Below are 16,110 nucleotides of genomic sequence, written 5' to 3' on the forward strand. Positions count from 1 at the left end.
ATGGTGACCAATTTCAATATAGGGTATTCAGAAAAATCGATCATTTCAGGAATTTTAAATTTTCATAAAATTGTAACTCCCAAATCATTGGGCCTATTTGTTGTATTAACAAATCAAATAAAAGCTCTTTATTTATACAGGTATACCTCGATATAACGTAACTAATTTTTCACTCTTCAAATCGTTGTATCTCCAAAACCACTGGTTCTGCAAGAAAAATGTGCTTCTTGCTTTTGTGAAGTGATATTCGATCGTGCAAGTGGAATACATAAAATGGATTCAAAATCTAAGGAAGAATTAAGTATGGAACTTGTTGTCCCAAATTGAAAGTTTTAAAGGTGTAAAGTTGCCTTCAAACGGTTATGTGCTTGGTCGGATGCGTTTTATAATGAAAAATCAACACTTGAGTATAAAACCAGCTGCTAAAACTGTAGTAACTGAACTTCAATTTTTTTGGGAGATATATAGAATTCCTCTAATGCAACACTACAATGCTGTTGTTAAGCTCCTAAAATTATTTAACAAAATGCGAGCAATTATCAAAAAATCTTCTCACGCGGGAGATAAACAGAAAGAGCAAGAGTCTAATTTCATTAATAATTTGGATCGATTGTTTGACATTGCTCGACGAAATGCATTAAATTTGATTAAAAACGATAAGGATAAACAGTTCCTTATTCTGCAAAGGGAAGTTGGAAGGCCTGGATCTGCCTTTGCGAGAGTTAAAAAAGGCAAAATCGAAGAAGAACCAACAACGGAACCAGAGCCTTCCTTGGAATCTCAATCAGCTACCAGCGTTTTTACTATTGATGGAGGAGGTAAGAATATAATCAAATAAGATGGTAACTTCTACTATATGTCAATATTTTTATGTCTTGCTTCCAGATGAGAAACCCTCCACTAGTAGAGCGTTTTCCGAGCGAAGTAAATCAAAAATAATGACTCCTATACTAGCTGCCACCCTAGACCGTATTGGACTAAGCGACCGAAATGCAATGTATGTTATTTCTGCGGTTTTAACAAGTGCTGGACTAAACTTAGGTAAGTTCTCCTTAACAGTACTTTTATTGTATTGTTCTTTCTTCCTGAGTTTAATTTTATTATATTGATAGTATCTTGTGACTAAAACAAAATCTTTATCAACTTTATCTATTTTTCAGACGATATATCAGAACATCGCGAAGAGATTGCTCAAAATATCCAAAACAATTTTGATCTAAATGGACCACTTGTTGTACAGCAATCGATAGGTATTTTTGTTATTTGAAATTTCTTTCCTACAATTTTAGATTACATTTGGTAATATTTGTTTTTTTTAAAGAAGCTATTTGTAACATATTTTTAACTTTTTTTTAAAAAGAATCTATCTGATTTTTTTTTCTTTTCAGGTACTGACAAAGTAGAAAGATTGCCAGTTTTGGTATCTTCTGGAGCAAATGTTCAGCTGCTTGGAGTCCCAAAATTGTCTTCTGGAACTGGTGAAAGACAGGCAAACGAAGTTTGCAAATTGATGAATGCATGGGAACTAAGCGATCGCATCTGTGCAATGGGATTTGATACAACAGCAGCAAATGCAGGAATCAAAAAAGGCGCTTGTACCCCAATCGAGCACCGGATTGGCAGAGATCTTTTATGGCTGGCGTGTAGGCATCACATTGCCGAAGTTTTGATGATAGCAGCTTGGGAAAAACTATTTCCTTCAAAAGGCCCTAAAGGCCCTTTATAAAACTTAAATCGGCATGGCCTACTATGGATCAATCCTTTGATGAATCTACGATCGATAAGTTGACTTCTTGTACGCTTTCGGCTTTTGTTTCTCAAAATACGATGATTTTTTTTGAAATTTCTGGAATATCGGCAAATTTTCTCAAAGAAGATCCTAGTATATGGGATGAATTGGAAGAATTTGTTGAAAGTAGAAATAAAATTAATTCATTTTTGGTAGTGAATTTTTCATAAGAATCTTGAACTAGTTTAATTCCTCTTTCAGCACAGAGGAGTTAAACTAGTTCAAGATTCTTGTGGAAAACTTGTGGAATATTTCATGAATTTTGTCTCCCCTTAAAAACTTCAGCTCGTTGGCTTAGTGGTAAGTCACTCCCTCCCTCTCTAGCTACACTACTGTACAGAGCACGGAAAGTATTTACCAATCGGATAAAAATTCACGGGATTGCGTGATAATCATGCATTTAATATCGCACGGCACCAAATACGCCTGCATCATCTTCGCCGCAATGGTCGGTGGTACGTTGCTCTCATTTTAAACACCCCTGGGGGACACGCTCGACACCCTCGACTTTGGATGCTTATAACTTGGCCAATTCCAAAGGGATTTACATCCGGTCTTCACCAGTCGCTTCCTTATATAAAAAAGGTTCTACATTTTGTCCCCAACAGGAATCCGTCGACTACAGCACCACCTAGAAGCAAAAACTGAAATGGTTGCGAAATACCTGAAATACCCCCCAGGATTGTGTCTTTTGATGAGAAAATCAATATCTGAAAATTTCAGCTCAATCGGTTGTTGCATAAGCTGGCGCATTTGATTTAAAGTTTCTATGGGGATTTCAGTCAAAATATATAGGAAAATACACCTCCGACACTCATTCGATCTGGAAATTGGTTCTGATTGCTCGATTGAGCTCAGAATTGCAAAATGGGCTGTTGGTATGTTACAGAACAATTCCACAGAACATTGTACGTTGATTAAATGAACTTTTATTTAGGTTTCGGCTGATTTATTAGGGGCTGTTTTGTGTACTTTTGAATTTTTTGATCGAATCCAGTCAGCTGAAAAGTATATAAAAGTTCATTTAATCATCGTGAAATATTTTGTGGAATTGTTCTGCAACATACCAACAGCCCATTTTGCAATTCTGAGCTCAGTCGAGCAATCAGAACCAATTTCCAGATCGAATAAGTGACGGAAGTGTATTTTCCTATATATTTTGACTGAAATCTCTTTACAAACTTCAAATCAGATGCGCCAACTTATGCAACAACCGATTGAGCTGAAATTTTAAGAGATTGATTTTCTCACCAAAAGACACAATCCTGGGAGGTGCCCCGTGGAATTCGACAATATTTTTTTCTCCCCATACTAAGCTGGGCCAGTCTAATGGGGATACCTTCGAGGTGGTCGAGGAATTCGTCCACCTTGGATTCTTGCTAACGGCTGATAACAATGTTAGTCGTGAAATATGAAGGCGCATCATCTGTGGAAGTCGGGCCTACTACGGGCTCCAGAAGAAACTGCGGTAAAAAAAGATTCGCCACCGCACCAAATGTGTCATGTACAAGAAACATGGACAATGCTCGAGGAGGACTTTCAAGCATTCGTAGTATTCGAGAAACAGGTGCTTAGGAATAGGACCATCTTTGGCGGCGTGCAAGTAGACGGTGTGTGGCGGCGAAGAATGAACCACGAGCTCGCCCAGCTCTACGGCGAACCCAGTATCCAGAAAGTAGCTAAAGTCGGAAGGGTACGATAGGCAGGACATGTTGCAAGAATGCCGGATAGCAATCCTGCAAAGATGGTGTTCGCTTCCGATCCGGCAGGACAGAAGAAGTGTAAATTACGGTCCTAGATCAAACTAAAAATTATAGAGTGAAATAGTTTGTAGCGCGAAGTGAAAAATACATCGTATGACGGGTAATAAAATTCCCTATTGAATGCTACATAGTGCATCGAAAAAGACTAAAAATTAGATAAAATATTCTAGTTTTTATTCGAATGTGATACACAACTTTCAGTGAGGTGAAAAAAACAAAGCAGCCTACCGTCGTAGGCAAACAATAACGACATCTAATCAGCGAAGATGTCGGTGCAGTGTGATGTTTGCGCCAAAGCAATAAATGCGCCAAATGATAGAGTTTTTTGTTTCGGTGGATGCGGTCAGGTTTTGCATACAAAATGTGCGGATTTAAACAATGCGGAAGCAACCGCTTTGCGTGAGAATTTATCCCTAAAGTATATGTGCCACGACTGCCGGAAAAAACAAACTTGCTTAAACACAATAATTAGCAAGTGCGATGAATTATTGGAAGCAATCAAGAGTATTGACGTCCGTGTTGAGAAAATCGAATTGGAATGTGAAACAAACAGTGTGCAGAAAGCAATACACAAAAGTGAGCAAAAATTGGAGTTATTTTTCCAGAAATCTCTTGATATGCAACTAAGTGCATTCAAAAGTTCGATGGATAAATGTCTATCAGTAGAAAAGAAAATTATAAAAAATAATGTTCCTGCGGTAGGCGATTGTCTAGCACGTAGTGATGGAAATCCATCATTCAGCTACGCCGCAATCGCTGGTGGTAGTAGAAACTTAAATGTGAATGATTCAGTGTTGCGTTCTGGTCGTGTTCGTAATAAAAGTGTGTCAACTACAAAATCTGATGGCAATGGCCATACTAATGATAATGTGCCAAAAAAACAACAATATCGAGAATATTGCAACGGTTGACAATGATAAACGTTCTAAAACCACAGTCGAATGTATGGTGAGAATCAAACCAGCATTACAGCAAACCAATCAAAAAACTAAAACCCAAATTTATCCCCAAGTGGTGATTATGCCTTTCTCGATTCGATATGTTGGATTCGAATTAATGTTGTAAAAGCTGTGCTAATTGCCTACATCTTGGTGGTTAAAATATTTGATGCAACTCTATCACGCTGCTTATAAATTACTCAATAATTGAGTAATTTTTAAGCAATTATTATGAGAGTAATGGATTGCGTCATGGCTAAATTGATTAATGACTTAAAGTGTGCATGTAAACAGCGTATTTGTTAAAAGAAAAATAGAAATATTTTTCAAATCGAATGAGTTATTAGCAAACAAAAACAATAGTGTCCAACTAGGAAAGTTTCTCCGTCGAATGAAACTAGTTGCACTCGAATCGGTCAAGTCCTTCTATATGAAACGTGTTTAACAATAAAAAATTCCCGGGGCTACACACACACACACACAGTCAGACATGTGCTCAGTTTTTCGAGCTGAGTCGATTGGTATATAACACTATGGGTCTCCGAGCCTTCTATCAAAATTTGGCTTTTGGAGTGAAATTATAGCCTTCTGGTACAACTTTGTTGTACGAGAAAGGCAAAAAGAGGTAAGGAATAAAATAAATCCATCCCAAATGGGTATACGGAATGTACGAAATGGTGTGAATGGTTCAATTGTTGTTGAATGTAATACAAAAGTGGAAGCCGAAGGGCTCAGGAAAAAAGTCACAGAGGAATTGGGTAATGGTTACGAAGCTGCAATTGAGCAACCGAAACTACCTAAAATCAGGATAATGAATGTTGGTGATGAGTATGACTGTGATGACTTGAAAGAAGTTTTGAAATCACAAAATGATATTGAGACCATTCTACATTTGCGAATCTTGAACACAATTGAGCATCGTAGAGGTGTTTTCACTGAATTTACTATAATATGCGAAACAGACCCAGTTACGTTTGAGCAAATCATTAGAAAGGGAAAGTTTACATAGATCTGGACAGATGTAGAGTGACAAAGAGTGTTGATGTCCTGCGTTGCTTCAAATGTTGTGGTTATGATCATAAATCAAAGGATTGCGTTAATAATCTTCATTGTGCGAAGTGTGCTGGAGATCATGACATTAAAGTGTGCTCATCGGACCAGGTTAAATGCACCAATTGTTGTATTTCAAATGAGGAAAGAAAGACAAAGCTAGAGACCAACCATACAGCCTGGAGTTTTGAATGCCCGATCTACCTAAGAAGGCGCAAAATTTCAAGGCAGTACATTGACTACAATAAGTAGCAATCAAGTAGTGCAGCGGAAATTATTTTGTTAAATATTGCTGGGATTACAGCTCACTTTGAGGAGGTTGAAATTCTTGTACGAGAGAAAAAACCAAAGATTATTATGTTAACTGAAACACATTTGACAATTGATATTGATATTAATGAGTACAGTATTAGAAACTATAACATCTGCTGTTGTTTCTCTTCATCGCGACATACTGGAGGAGTAATGATGTATATTCATAACTCTGTTAAATATAGAGAGATTAGCAATACTATTTTGGGTCAAAACTGGTTTTTAGCAATTAAAGTAGTCAAAGGGCTGAAACAAGGATCGTATGGTTTGCTCTATCACTCACCAAATGCGAATGATAACGAGTTTTTAGATTATTTAGAACAAAATTGGCTTGAAAGCGTTTTAGATGAAAACCAGGTGAACTTGATTGCGGGAGACTTCAATATAAATTGGGAGAACCCAAGAGACAGTGATGGCTTGCGCAAAGTTGCACATTGCTATGATTTAGACCAAAAGGTAAAAGAAAAAACAAGGCGTACCAGAATGTCGCAAACAATAATAGATTTAGTTTTTTGTAATGTTAATCAAATTGAAGTGTCGATTGTAAATGATCACAAAATATCTGATCATGAAACATTGGAAATCAATTTTAAAGAAATCGACGACATAGAAGAGGATGTTTTGATAATAAAGTGCTGGAAACAATATTCTAAAGAAGCTTTAGTTGCTCTCCTGAGAAACAAATTACTGAATGATAGTGTTAGACTTTTGGAGGAGAAAGCAGATATTTTATCTACGATTCTGAAGGAAAGTGTTAACCAACTAGTGGTAGTAAGAAAATAAAATGCAGGTCGCGGAAAAGTGGTATACATTAGAATTAAAAATCTCCAACGGTCTAGAAATGATGCATATAGAAAGGCAAGTTCCAGTTGGGATGAAGCCGATTGGCATCATTATAAAGTTTTAAGAAATGAATACTCCTATTCTATTAGAAATGCAAAAGCGGAATACACTCAGAATAAAATAGACCAAAATAGAGGTAACAGTAAACAATTGTGGAAAGTTTTAAAGGAATTATGGAACAATAAAGAGAAATCGGCAAACTGTATAAGTTTTAATGGGAAGAACACAGAAAGCAACCAGGAAAGTTGTGAGAATTTTAACTCGTACTTTTTAGATAGTATTCAAGAGATTCATAATAGTATAGATGATGTTGCTGCTTCATTTAATGATGATAATAGACAAAGTTTTGAACATTGGGGTGAGTTTAGCCGAATAACTTTAGAAAAACTGAAAAAGGCAATTGATAGAATAGATAGTTCGTCAGGTATTGACAACGTAATTTTACAAGTGCTGAAAGACTCATTAGAAGTTGCAGGTGAACTAATGTTAGACATTATCAATCATTCTCTAAGAACTGGTATTTTCCCAAGTGAATGGAAACAATCAGTTGTTGTACCGATTCAAAAAAAAAAAAGCCTTGGACAACAAAGGCAGAAGAATATAGACCGGTTAATATGTTGCCCATTTATGAGAAAGTATTAGAAACCATTGTAAAAGATCAACTATTGGATCATTTAAAAAATGAAGAAATTTTAATAGAAGAACAGTCTGGTTTTAGACAGGCACACTCTTGCGAGTCGGCCCTGAATCTAATGTTGTACAAATGGAAAAGAATGATAGAAGAAAAGAGGACGATTGTGGTACTGTTTTTAGATCTCAAACGAGCATTCGAGACAGTTTCTCACTCTATTATGCTAAAAGTTTTGTGCGAATATGGTATTGGAGGAAAAGTTCTTAGCTGGTTTGAGACGTATCTGAAAAGTCGTACACAAGTTTGTAAATACAATGATGCTGTTTCCGTGTCTAAACCAGTGCCGTTAGGAGTACCACAGGGCAGTGTTTTAGGGCCGTTACTTTTTATTTTGTACATAAATGACATGAAGAAGGCTGTCAAAAATTGTGATATTAATCTATTTGCGGATGATACTGTACTATTTATTGGCGAAAAGGACCCATATTTGGCAAGCAGAAAAATCAAATGTGATATTGCTACTTTAACTAAATGGCTAAAATTTAAAAAGTTGAAATTGAATATTCAAAAAACTAAATTGATGATAATTACCAACAAGAAGCAAATTGACTATGACGACATGAAAGTTGAGATCGATGGATTTGAAATCGAGAGAGTTGATGAGTTTAAGTATTTAGGAGTTCATATTGACCATAAATTGACATTTAAGGAGCACATAGATAATGTAGTCAAAAAAGTTGCAAAGAAATACGGAATGCTAGTACGATTGAGAAAACAGTTAACTTTTTGGAGTAAAATATTTTTATATAAATCTCTAGTTGCACCACACATGGATTATTGTTCATCGGTTTTGTTCCTTGCTAGTGACACTCATTTAAAATATTACAGAAACTGCAAAATAAATTTATGAGGTTTATTTTGAATTGTAACAAATACACTCCTATTCAAGTGATGTTAGACACATTACAATGGCAGTCTGTGAAACAAAGAATTACCTTCAATGTGCTTTTGTTAATATTTAAATTGACAAACAACATGACACCGGAATACTTAACCCATATTATTGTAAGAGGTAGAAATGTACACCGACACACAACAAGACAGGCTGACGATTTGCGGGTGGTTCCATTCACAATGACCACCAATCAAAAGTCAATTTATTACAACGGAATACGACTTTTTAATCAGTTACCTTCAGACGTGAAAAATGCAAGATCAGTAATGGAATTTAAGAGAAAATGTACTGTGTTTGTCAGAAATATGTATAGATTAAGTTAAACATTGTATGAATTGTATTATTATAAATTATCTGATGATAAATAAATGAATTACTACTACTACTACTAGGTACGAGGTGGCGTGGAGCGCAGCGAGCGAGGTGGGCAGACCAGGTGCAAAACGACTTGGCGAGCGTGGAGCGTATTGGAGGATGGCGAGATGCGGCCTCCAACCGTGTATTGTGGCGTCAAATGGTTGATTCAGTGTTATCTGTTTAGATGTAGACTTAATAAATTAATGGACGTTTTAATGATATCTTTATAGATCTAGAAATTGAAATAGTATTGATAGTATTAGATCTTTTAGTTATCCATATGGTATGTTCTTACCATAATCATGGGTAGGACAATGCTTCGACTGTCCTATACCCACGTTTTTTCATGCGTAGGACATGTCCTACTTGTCCCACCCACTCCCGGCGCCACTGCCTATATTTTTCGAAGGTTAACCCAAATTGGCGGGAGTGCACATAAAGGCAAATTTCTTTTAAATTAGAATTTCAAATCAACTTTTATATTTTATACAATGTTTCTTTATTTTCTTCTTGATTAAAAAAAAAGTTCACCTCGTAATCTTTTTTTCTCGACTAAATATAATAAGAATATATAATAATAATTTTAATAGTAATGTTTATAATAATTGTTTTGCTTCTGTGTTTCATTTTTCCTTCTGCACGTACGCCTTTTCAACAGCACTGTCATTTGGTTTCCGCTTATCAGTGTGTCTCTCTCACTGCCATCCTAATCACCAGAAGGTTTTTTTTTCATTTTAATAATAAGTAGAGTGGTTCTCTCCTTGTCGTCGTCATCGCCGTTTTTACACGCATTGACTACTGCTACTACTTTTATTTTCTCTGCTAATACGTAATGTATATTTCTCGATAAATCGAAATGTTTGTCAGCAGCCTGTCACGCTTTTACAGTAGGGAATAATCTTCTTGATCGGACTGACATGCCTTAGTTTTCGATTCCTCTACAGGGTACAATAGAATAAATATAATGGTGGATTATTTTCACTGGGTTTATATTCCTTCCCAATGCTCACATATTTAGGATTTTATATTGAGGGCTAGCTTGTGGAATATTCAATGCTCTTCAGCTTAGTGGTTACTTTTTCTTTGCATTTATGGTGTAAATTTCCAAGTTGTAGGAATAGTTGTTTATCCTTAATGCGACCACTTGATAGTAGTTATCCAAATCATTAAAAACTGATTGATTAGTTAATCGCAATGTTTTTATCCGTTGTGATATGAGATCATTCTGAATGCACGATGTTTGTTATCTAGTAGGTAATAAATATCTGCAATTTCGAATTTTATTGTTCATTAAAGTGCATCTAGTATAGAGGACGTTTCATTTTATTCGCTCAAGCTTTAAACGCTTCATGTCTTGCTGTGATTGCTTTTTAATTTCTACAAAATATACTTTAAGCGTTTTGCTCTACAACGCTCACGTTTGTGTCTTTTGGCATTACATATCCGTTTTATGTTTTGCTTTTAAGTGGTAAATAGTTAAAGAGCTGCTATTTTTTCTTTTAGAAAGCATCTGAGAAAGATAGTCGATTATGTAGTTTGCGGTTCAGATAAAGTTGAATAGAAACTGATGAACAAGTTGTAATTACGATGGGTATCATCTTTATTCAAGCAGAGTCCTTTTTCTGTACCTTAGTTACTGGGAAAATCAGTTTCAACCTACAAAAGCTTATCTCATTTCCAATACGTATCTTATTTGTCTCAATAGCTAAACGATTTTCACATTGTCAATTTTGTTTTGATTTGTTTCGAAAATATATTTTTATATAACTATGTTTCTCATTTCATTGCCTCTACTTTTCTTTCAACAATAATTTACATACAAATATGGCTTCTTTTTGTTTACATTCAGCTTTTATGATGCCCTCTGCCATCTACATTTAAAGAATGAACCATTAATATTACTTGCTAGTTACGGTATGTTATTCGCATTCAGTGTTTTCGCGTCAGGGTGACAATAAAACAAAAGCTTCAATGGACGCGATGATGATCGTTCCGCGTCAGCAGTGGTTCCCAATTTGACAGCTCTGTTCGGAGCTTCATTATGGGTTTCTTTTTCTTTCAAATCAAAACAAGGAATCAAACGAAAAATAAAACAAACCCGGCAATGTTGAATTAAAAACTGCAATTTATTGGTATTACTTGTAAAATAATGTTCACGTATATGAGTATTCATTACCTTTTACGCACGGTTGACGTTCTAATGTTTTTTTGTTCAGAATATGGCAAATTTGTCTTGTTTTCTTTCTACACATGCGCTTCTGACGCGCCTTTTCCCATTATCAGCATCTTCAGTGTTGATCATTGTTTGCATTCGTGCCTTAATTACGTCTATATAACATTCCTACTGTTTTATTTTACATCTACTTGTAATTATGGTCTTGTTCTACCGATCAGTAGCAAATTAACATGTTTGTTTGCTGTGTGAAAGAAAGAGAAAATATGTCAAATCATAACTGACTGATGTCTCCACTGTGTTAAAACGGTCTGCTGCATTCCTTTATTTTTATGGCTAAACAAGATGCGCACAAATGTTGATTTCCTCTTTCTTGCGTACGGGTTTTACTGTTTTGTTTATTCACTAAAACTTAAATTATACGAGACAAAAATTGTTGCTCACGAGACAAAATGATACTTAAAACTAATGGATAATTTAATGACAATAATAGAGTTACTTATACGCTTATCTGTATGTGTGTTTGTGTTCTTTTTGCTGATAATTTCAACTTCACATTTTTTTATGAAACGGATGCAATGTGTATGTGAGAGTGTGAATTAGTTTGTAATAAATAGTTAAATAGATAATTAAATAATGATTCCGTGCATCGTTGAATCTCAGGAAAACTAAAAAAACATTCACTTGTACACATCCTAACATAAATGATCGGTTACATTTTTCTTCAGTTCTTTTATTTGATAAAACTGATTCGAGTTACGGTTGTCCTTTCACTGTCTTTTACTTGTTTCACTTCATCAGTTTAGAAGAATAATATTCAATAGTAAAAACGAATTTAATGTTAAAGAGATTTTACAGAGAAAAAGCCTACTTAACAAGCTATTACAAAAAATACAGGAAAAATAAAATAAAAAACAAGACCTAGATTCTAAGTTAAAATACTAATACTTTTTCATCTTTGAAATTTTTGTCTTCCCTTTGAATGTGTGTGTATTGTATATGTGCATTCCTCATGCCTAGCTGGGCATTCACTTATCCTACTAGACTTTCACAGGAAAATAAAAGACTGGAATAGGAATTATTTTAACCTAAAGAAAGTATAGTGGAATCGATTTCTTACTTAATAGGAAGAAAAAAGAAAGAAAACTTTGATAAAACGAGACATTTTGCCGATTCCGTAGTGGAGTTCGCATTCAAACGAAGAATCGTATTTACAAAAGAAAAAAAAAATCTATAACAGCTAGTTTGTTATCAGCAAACGTTTGTGTGATATATCTCATACGATTTTCGATAAGCAAAGTCAGCAAATTGGAGCTAAAGAGCGTAGTAGTTAGTAGTTGTGCTGGGGGAACTTTGTTCTCCCAGTGAAAAATTCTAGAGCGAGAGCATTTTTCACGTTTGTTTTGTCATCAGTTTTTTTGTTTGTTTTAAATTTACGATAAGCAGCAAAAAATCGAGGAGATTAATGCAGGAGTTAAGTGGTCCATACATGTTTTTTCGACGAGAAACGTTGGATTTCAAAATAATAGTCAAAATGGAACAGTCAGATTCTTTTTTTGTGTTAACAACTTGTTTGTTTTGTACTCTTGACTTCGATATAGATTATTTTCTTCTTTACTTTAAATTTGCTATTTCTTGTTTTCAAAATATTTGATTTTTTGTTCAAAAGCTAGTTTTGATATCTTTTTCCTATGTTTTCTTTAGTGTGTGCCTGAAGGTGCGTTTGTTGTTGTTGTTATTGTTTCATTCTTCGAAAAGACAAACAGAAACGGACTTTTTTCGAAAGATTTTCAGATTCCGACATCCAAACAGAAACAATCCAAGAATAGATTTGAGCAGTTGAATGTGTTGCGAAACATATCTCAAATGCTTATCACGATAAAACTCCTGTCAAACCATCGAAAATAAAATTTCAAACATTTTGTTTACGTTTATAGTTCCTCGTTTCGAGTCCCCAGTAAACTGGAGCGTACGTATGATTAGTGTTCCTCATTGAGTGTTCCAAACCCTAAACCTTATGTAGTCACTAGCATCGATTGATATATACTCCTTCACATCCTCCTCGAAATATTATAGTCTTCAGTAGTAGTAATAGTAGTAGTATTGGTTAGGATCATGATGTCTTTCATGCGGTTGGCTCTGAAGCCCCGCAGTGGTAGGGAGCCACTGATGCGGCAGCTGCGTCTGCTGGTGGTGGAACGCCGTCCCTCGGCTGGAACCGGGCACTCCACTACTCGCCTGCAGAGGCGGCTGCGGTGTCAATGACCCCGACGACGGCGACGTCGCAAAGCCGGGCGTCGTCGTTTGGTTGTTGCTGTGGCCACGTGTTGCTGTAATCTGCTCATCCAGCGGTCGCCCTGGCGGCAGATTTTCTCTCACCACTAGACACCCGAGTATTCAACGTCCATCATGTCGTGTTCCTGTGGTATAATAATATAATAAAATATTTTAGTGATCAATTGTTTCAGTGTTGTAACTCTGGTGGAGATTATTTCCATTTTTAGAAAAAGTTTGAGGCATCTAAAATTGTGTGTTCTTTATAAAAGGCTATAAGCTACAGAAAAAGATTGTCGCTTCGGTTCATATTGTTATGCTGTCCGAAACATGTTGGGTACAGAATTGCCAAATAATATGCCAGCAAAAGATGCTCCGGACAGTGACAATCTTTTCCTGTTATTTTAAAAATTGACAATCCTACGTCTTTTACTATTAGCGCGTCCAGAAAACTGAGATCATTGCTTTCCACCAGAAAATCAGGCCAATACTTACATCACCCATATGCCGCATATGGTGCAAATCGTCCAGCGGTTCCGCCTTGATGTCGTCCTCCTGCATCAGCAGCATGTCCTTGTCGTCGATCGGATCGTTGACGGCCAGGCCGAGCTTCTTCAGCCGCATCTTCTCCGCCCACTCGGCAATGCCGTGCTTCGGTCGGTTCAGATTCCGATGCTGGTAGAAGATCAGCGTCATCCGGGTCGGGTTCAAGCGGTTCGGCTTCTTCAGCGCTGTCGTCGAGTGCATCTCCAGTTTGGCGCACTCGATCACAACGCTACCGTGCGGGAGCGCGATCGCCACTCCACCCATCTGGGCGTCCTCGAAGCAGTCCACGTTTTCGTTGGTTTCCGTGACTTCGCCGAGAGTTTCCTTCGGTGGTGGTGGAGGTGCAGGCGGCTGTGGCGCTTGCTGCATAACCGGAGGAATGTCGTGCTGCTTGGAACCTAGATGGGGTTGATGTGGCGTGTGTAGCTGGGATGGAGCGCTGGGCGGGATGTGGGTTTGATGGTGCGGATGGGGTGGGTAAAGGTTCCAGTTGGATGGGGGAGGAGGTGCCGGTATGACTGCAGTTGGTGGAGGTGGCGGCGCCGGGCCAGTTCCTGGTAGCTGGGTCTGCGTGGCAGAGTACATGTTGTGATATGTAGGGTGGTAGGTTTGAGGGGGGTAGCCGTAGTTGTAGTTCTGGTACGGATCATATGGCGTGTAAGGAGAATGGTAACCGTAGCCCATGGGAGTATTTGGGTGGTAACCGTAGCCAGGATTGTAGTCTGGTGGTTTCGGTTTTACAAAACCTTGCTCCGGCTGCTGGAGCGTGTGGTACGTATTTTGGCTTTGCTGTTGGTTCAGTTTGGTGGTACTGTAGTCGTCTAGATGGATAGGAGTTGGCGTTTTCGTCGGATCCGGTATGCTAGGACTAAACGCAGAATTACTGCTATTGCTGCCGGGTCGAGTGGTAGTATCAGGAATCTCCTCGTTTCGTCCCAGCATTTTGTTGGGATCGGTCCGATTACCGTAGTAATCCGTGGGCCAGTTGTTGTAGTACTGTCGGTTGTCAATGTACTGACCAGTGTTGTAATCATAGCTGTACGGCGAATCCAGCACCGTGCTCGAGATCTGGTTGGACTGTAGCTGGGCATCGGTGAAGTTGTCGATCATGGAAGTTTACATATCTACGAGGGTACTGTTACCTGCATTGTTTGGCGAGGTAATTGCGTTTGGTGGAGTGAACGCACTGTTTGACCCATTGTTGCCTGTCGGCTGTCCTTGCGGAGTGGGTGGTTTGTTGATATTTGTCGCACTATTATTACCGTTACCGTTAGGATCGCCACTGTTTTTTGTGCTGTTGCTATTCGAGCTTTGGCCTTTTGGTGAGCCGGAGCCAGAAGAGTTCTGGCTATTACTTCCGTTACCACTGTTGTTGCCGCTTGAATTCGAACCTTTCTTGCTCTTAGATTTACTCTCCTTTTTCGTCGGAGGCGGAGGAGGTGGCGGCGTTTCTGGCACAGATTCCTCATTGTTGGAGTCATCCTTTGTCTTCTCGTCTTTGCCGTTACCTCGCTTCTTACCGTGCCGCCGGCATGGCTGAAGCGGTGTTGATCGTACTCGGACTTCAGTTGCGAATCTGTAATGCAAAATATCGAAAGGTTAAAAATGTCGTTCAAGAGTTGATCATTTCAAGCTTCAATTGAGGCTTTCTAAAAAAGAAACCAATGCTTTACACTCACTTCTCCAGCACTTGTACGGCTCCGCTTTCGGCCTTTTTCTTTTGGCCTTCTTCACTGTCGAACTCGTCAGTAGTATCCATTGTGTAAAGCGGAAGTATATGCAGTTGTTCGTCGTCAGCTTTAACGCCTGGTGGTAGTGGTTTCAGTAACGTTACCTGCACGGTACATCCATCCTGCATATTGTGAAGGTCTCGATGCGTGTGGGCACAGAAGTCCAAACAACAGGTTACACCTATTTGAAGCGAGAATAAGTTAGTAAAAGCTTTCAGACATTTCCACTGGTCCATCTAATTACCTGAGAAGGGCTTTCCGGGCTTCAGTCCCAGCCGACAGTCGGGTGCTTCCCGTTCGTACTGGACCTGGTTTTGGAAGGCCTGTGGTGCAACCGTTACGTACAGCGGACTCAACATCGTCGCCAAGATGTTCATTCGTTCCTCGATCTCTGCTTCTTCATTCTTCACAGACAAACGGAATTTGCGTACCGTTTTGGAGCGTGCATATTTACAACCATTATAGTACATAGACCAGCTGCAGCCAAAGCTGTACGAGACTCCACAAGTTTCCGGATCGAGACCTAAGGTTTATAACGCAAAACGCAGTTCAAACCCAAGAACTTTTCTTCCCACTAATGATCGCAAACTTACCCTGACAAGCGCAGGTTCGGTTCTCGTTTGTCGCACAGCGACGTACCGTTGGAAGACCGTATTTGTTCAGTTTGACCGACAGCATCCGGTAGACGCTGTCGGCTTCCTGCGTCGGAATACCATCCCAGACTACGATACATATCACAATGAATGACG

At 38.1% G+C, this 16,110-nt stretch overlaps 3 protein-coding genes across 3 annotated transcripts; 1 reads left to right on the forward strand and 2 right to left on the reverse strand.

Annotated features, from left to right (window-relative positions):
- Nucleotides 1–377: 377 nt before the first annotated feature.
- Nucleotides 378–13,076, forward strand: LOC134203076 (uncharacterized). Its single transcript, XM_062678053.1, has 4 exons — nucleotides 378–818; nucleotides 886–1,041; nucleotides 1,389–1,498; nucleotides 12,888–13,076. Exons 1-4 carry the CDS (start codon nucleotides 389–391, stop codon nucleotides 13,074–13,076), a joined length of 885 nt encoding a protein of 294 aa, XP_062534037.1. The 5' UTR covers nucleotides 378–388.
- Nucleotides 11,504–14,741, reverse strand: LOC134203080 (methylcytosine dioxygenase TET-like). Its single transcript, XM_062678058.1, has 2 exons — nucleotides 13,581–14,741; nucleotides 11,504–13,231 (listed from the first exon to the last, which is right to left on the reverse strand). The coding sequence occupies exons 1-2, from the start codon at nucleotides 14,739–14,741 to the stop codon at nucleotides 13,193–13,195; spliced, it is 1,200 nt and encodes a 399-aa protein (XP_062534042.1). The 3' UTR covers nucleotides 11,504–13,192.
- A 6-nt stretch (nucleotides 14,742–14,747) lies between these two features.
- On the reverse strand, nucleotides 14,748–16,104 carry LOC134203081 (methylcytosine dioxygenase TET-like). Its single transcript, XM_062678059.1, has 4 exons — nucleotides 15,955–16,104; nucleotides 15,606–15,884; nucleotides 15,311–15,542; nucleotides 14,748–15,207 (listed from the first exon to the last, which is right to left on the reverse strand). The coding sequence occupies exons 1-4, from the start codon at nucleotides 16,037–16,039 to the stop codon at nucleotides 14,748–14,750; spliced, it is 1,056 nt and encodes a 351-aa protein (XP_062534043.1). The 5' UTR covers nucleotides 16,040–16,104.
- Between the last annotated feature and the right edge of the window lie 6 nt (nucleotides 16,105–16,110).

Source organism: Armigeres subalbatus, unplaced genomic scaffold (genome assembly GCF_024139115.2).
Source record: "Armigeres subalbatus isolate Guangzhou_Male unplaced genomic scaffold, GZ_Asu_2 Contig163, whole genome shotgun sequence".
NCBI lineage: Eukaryota > Metazoa > Arthropoda > Insecta > Diptera > Culicidae > Armigeres > Armigeres subalbatus.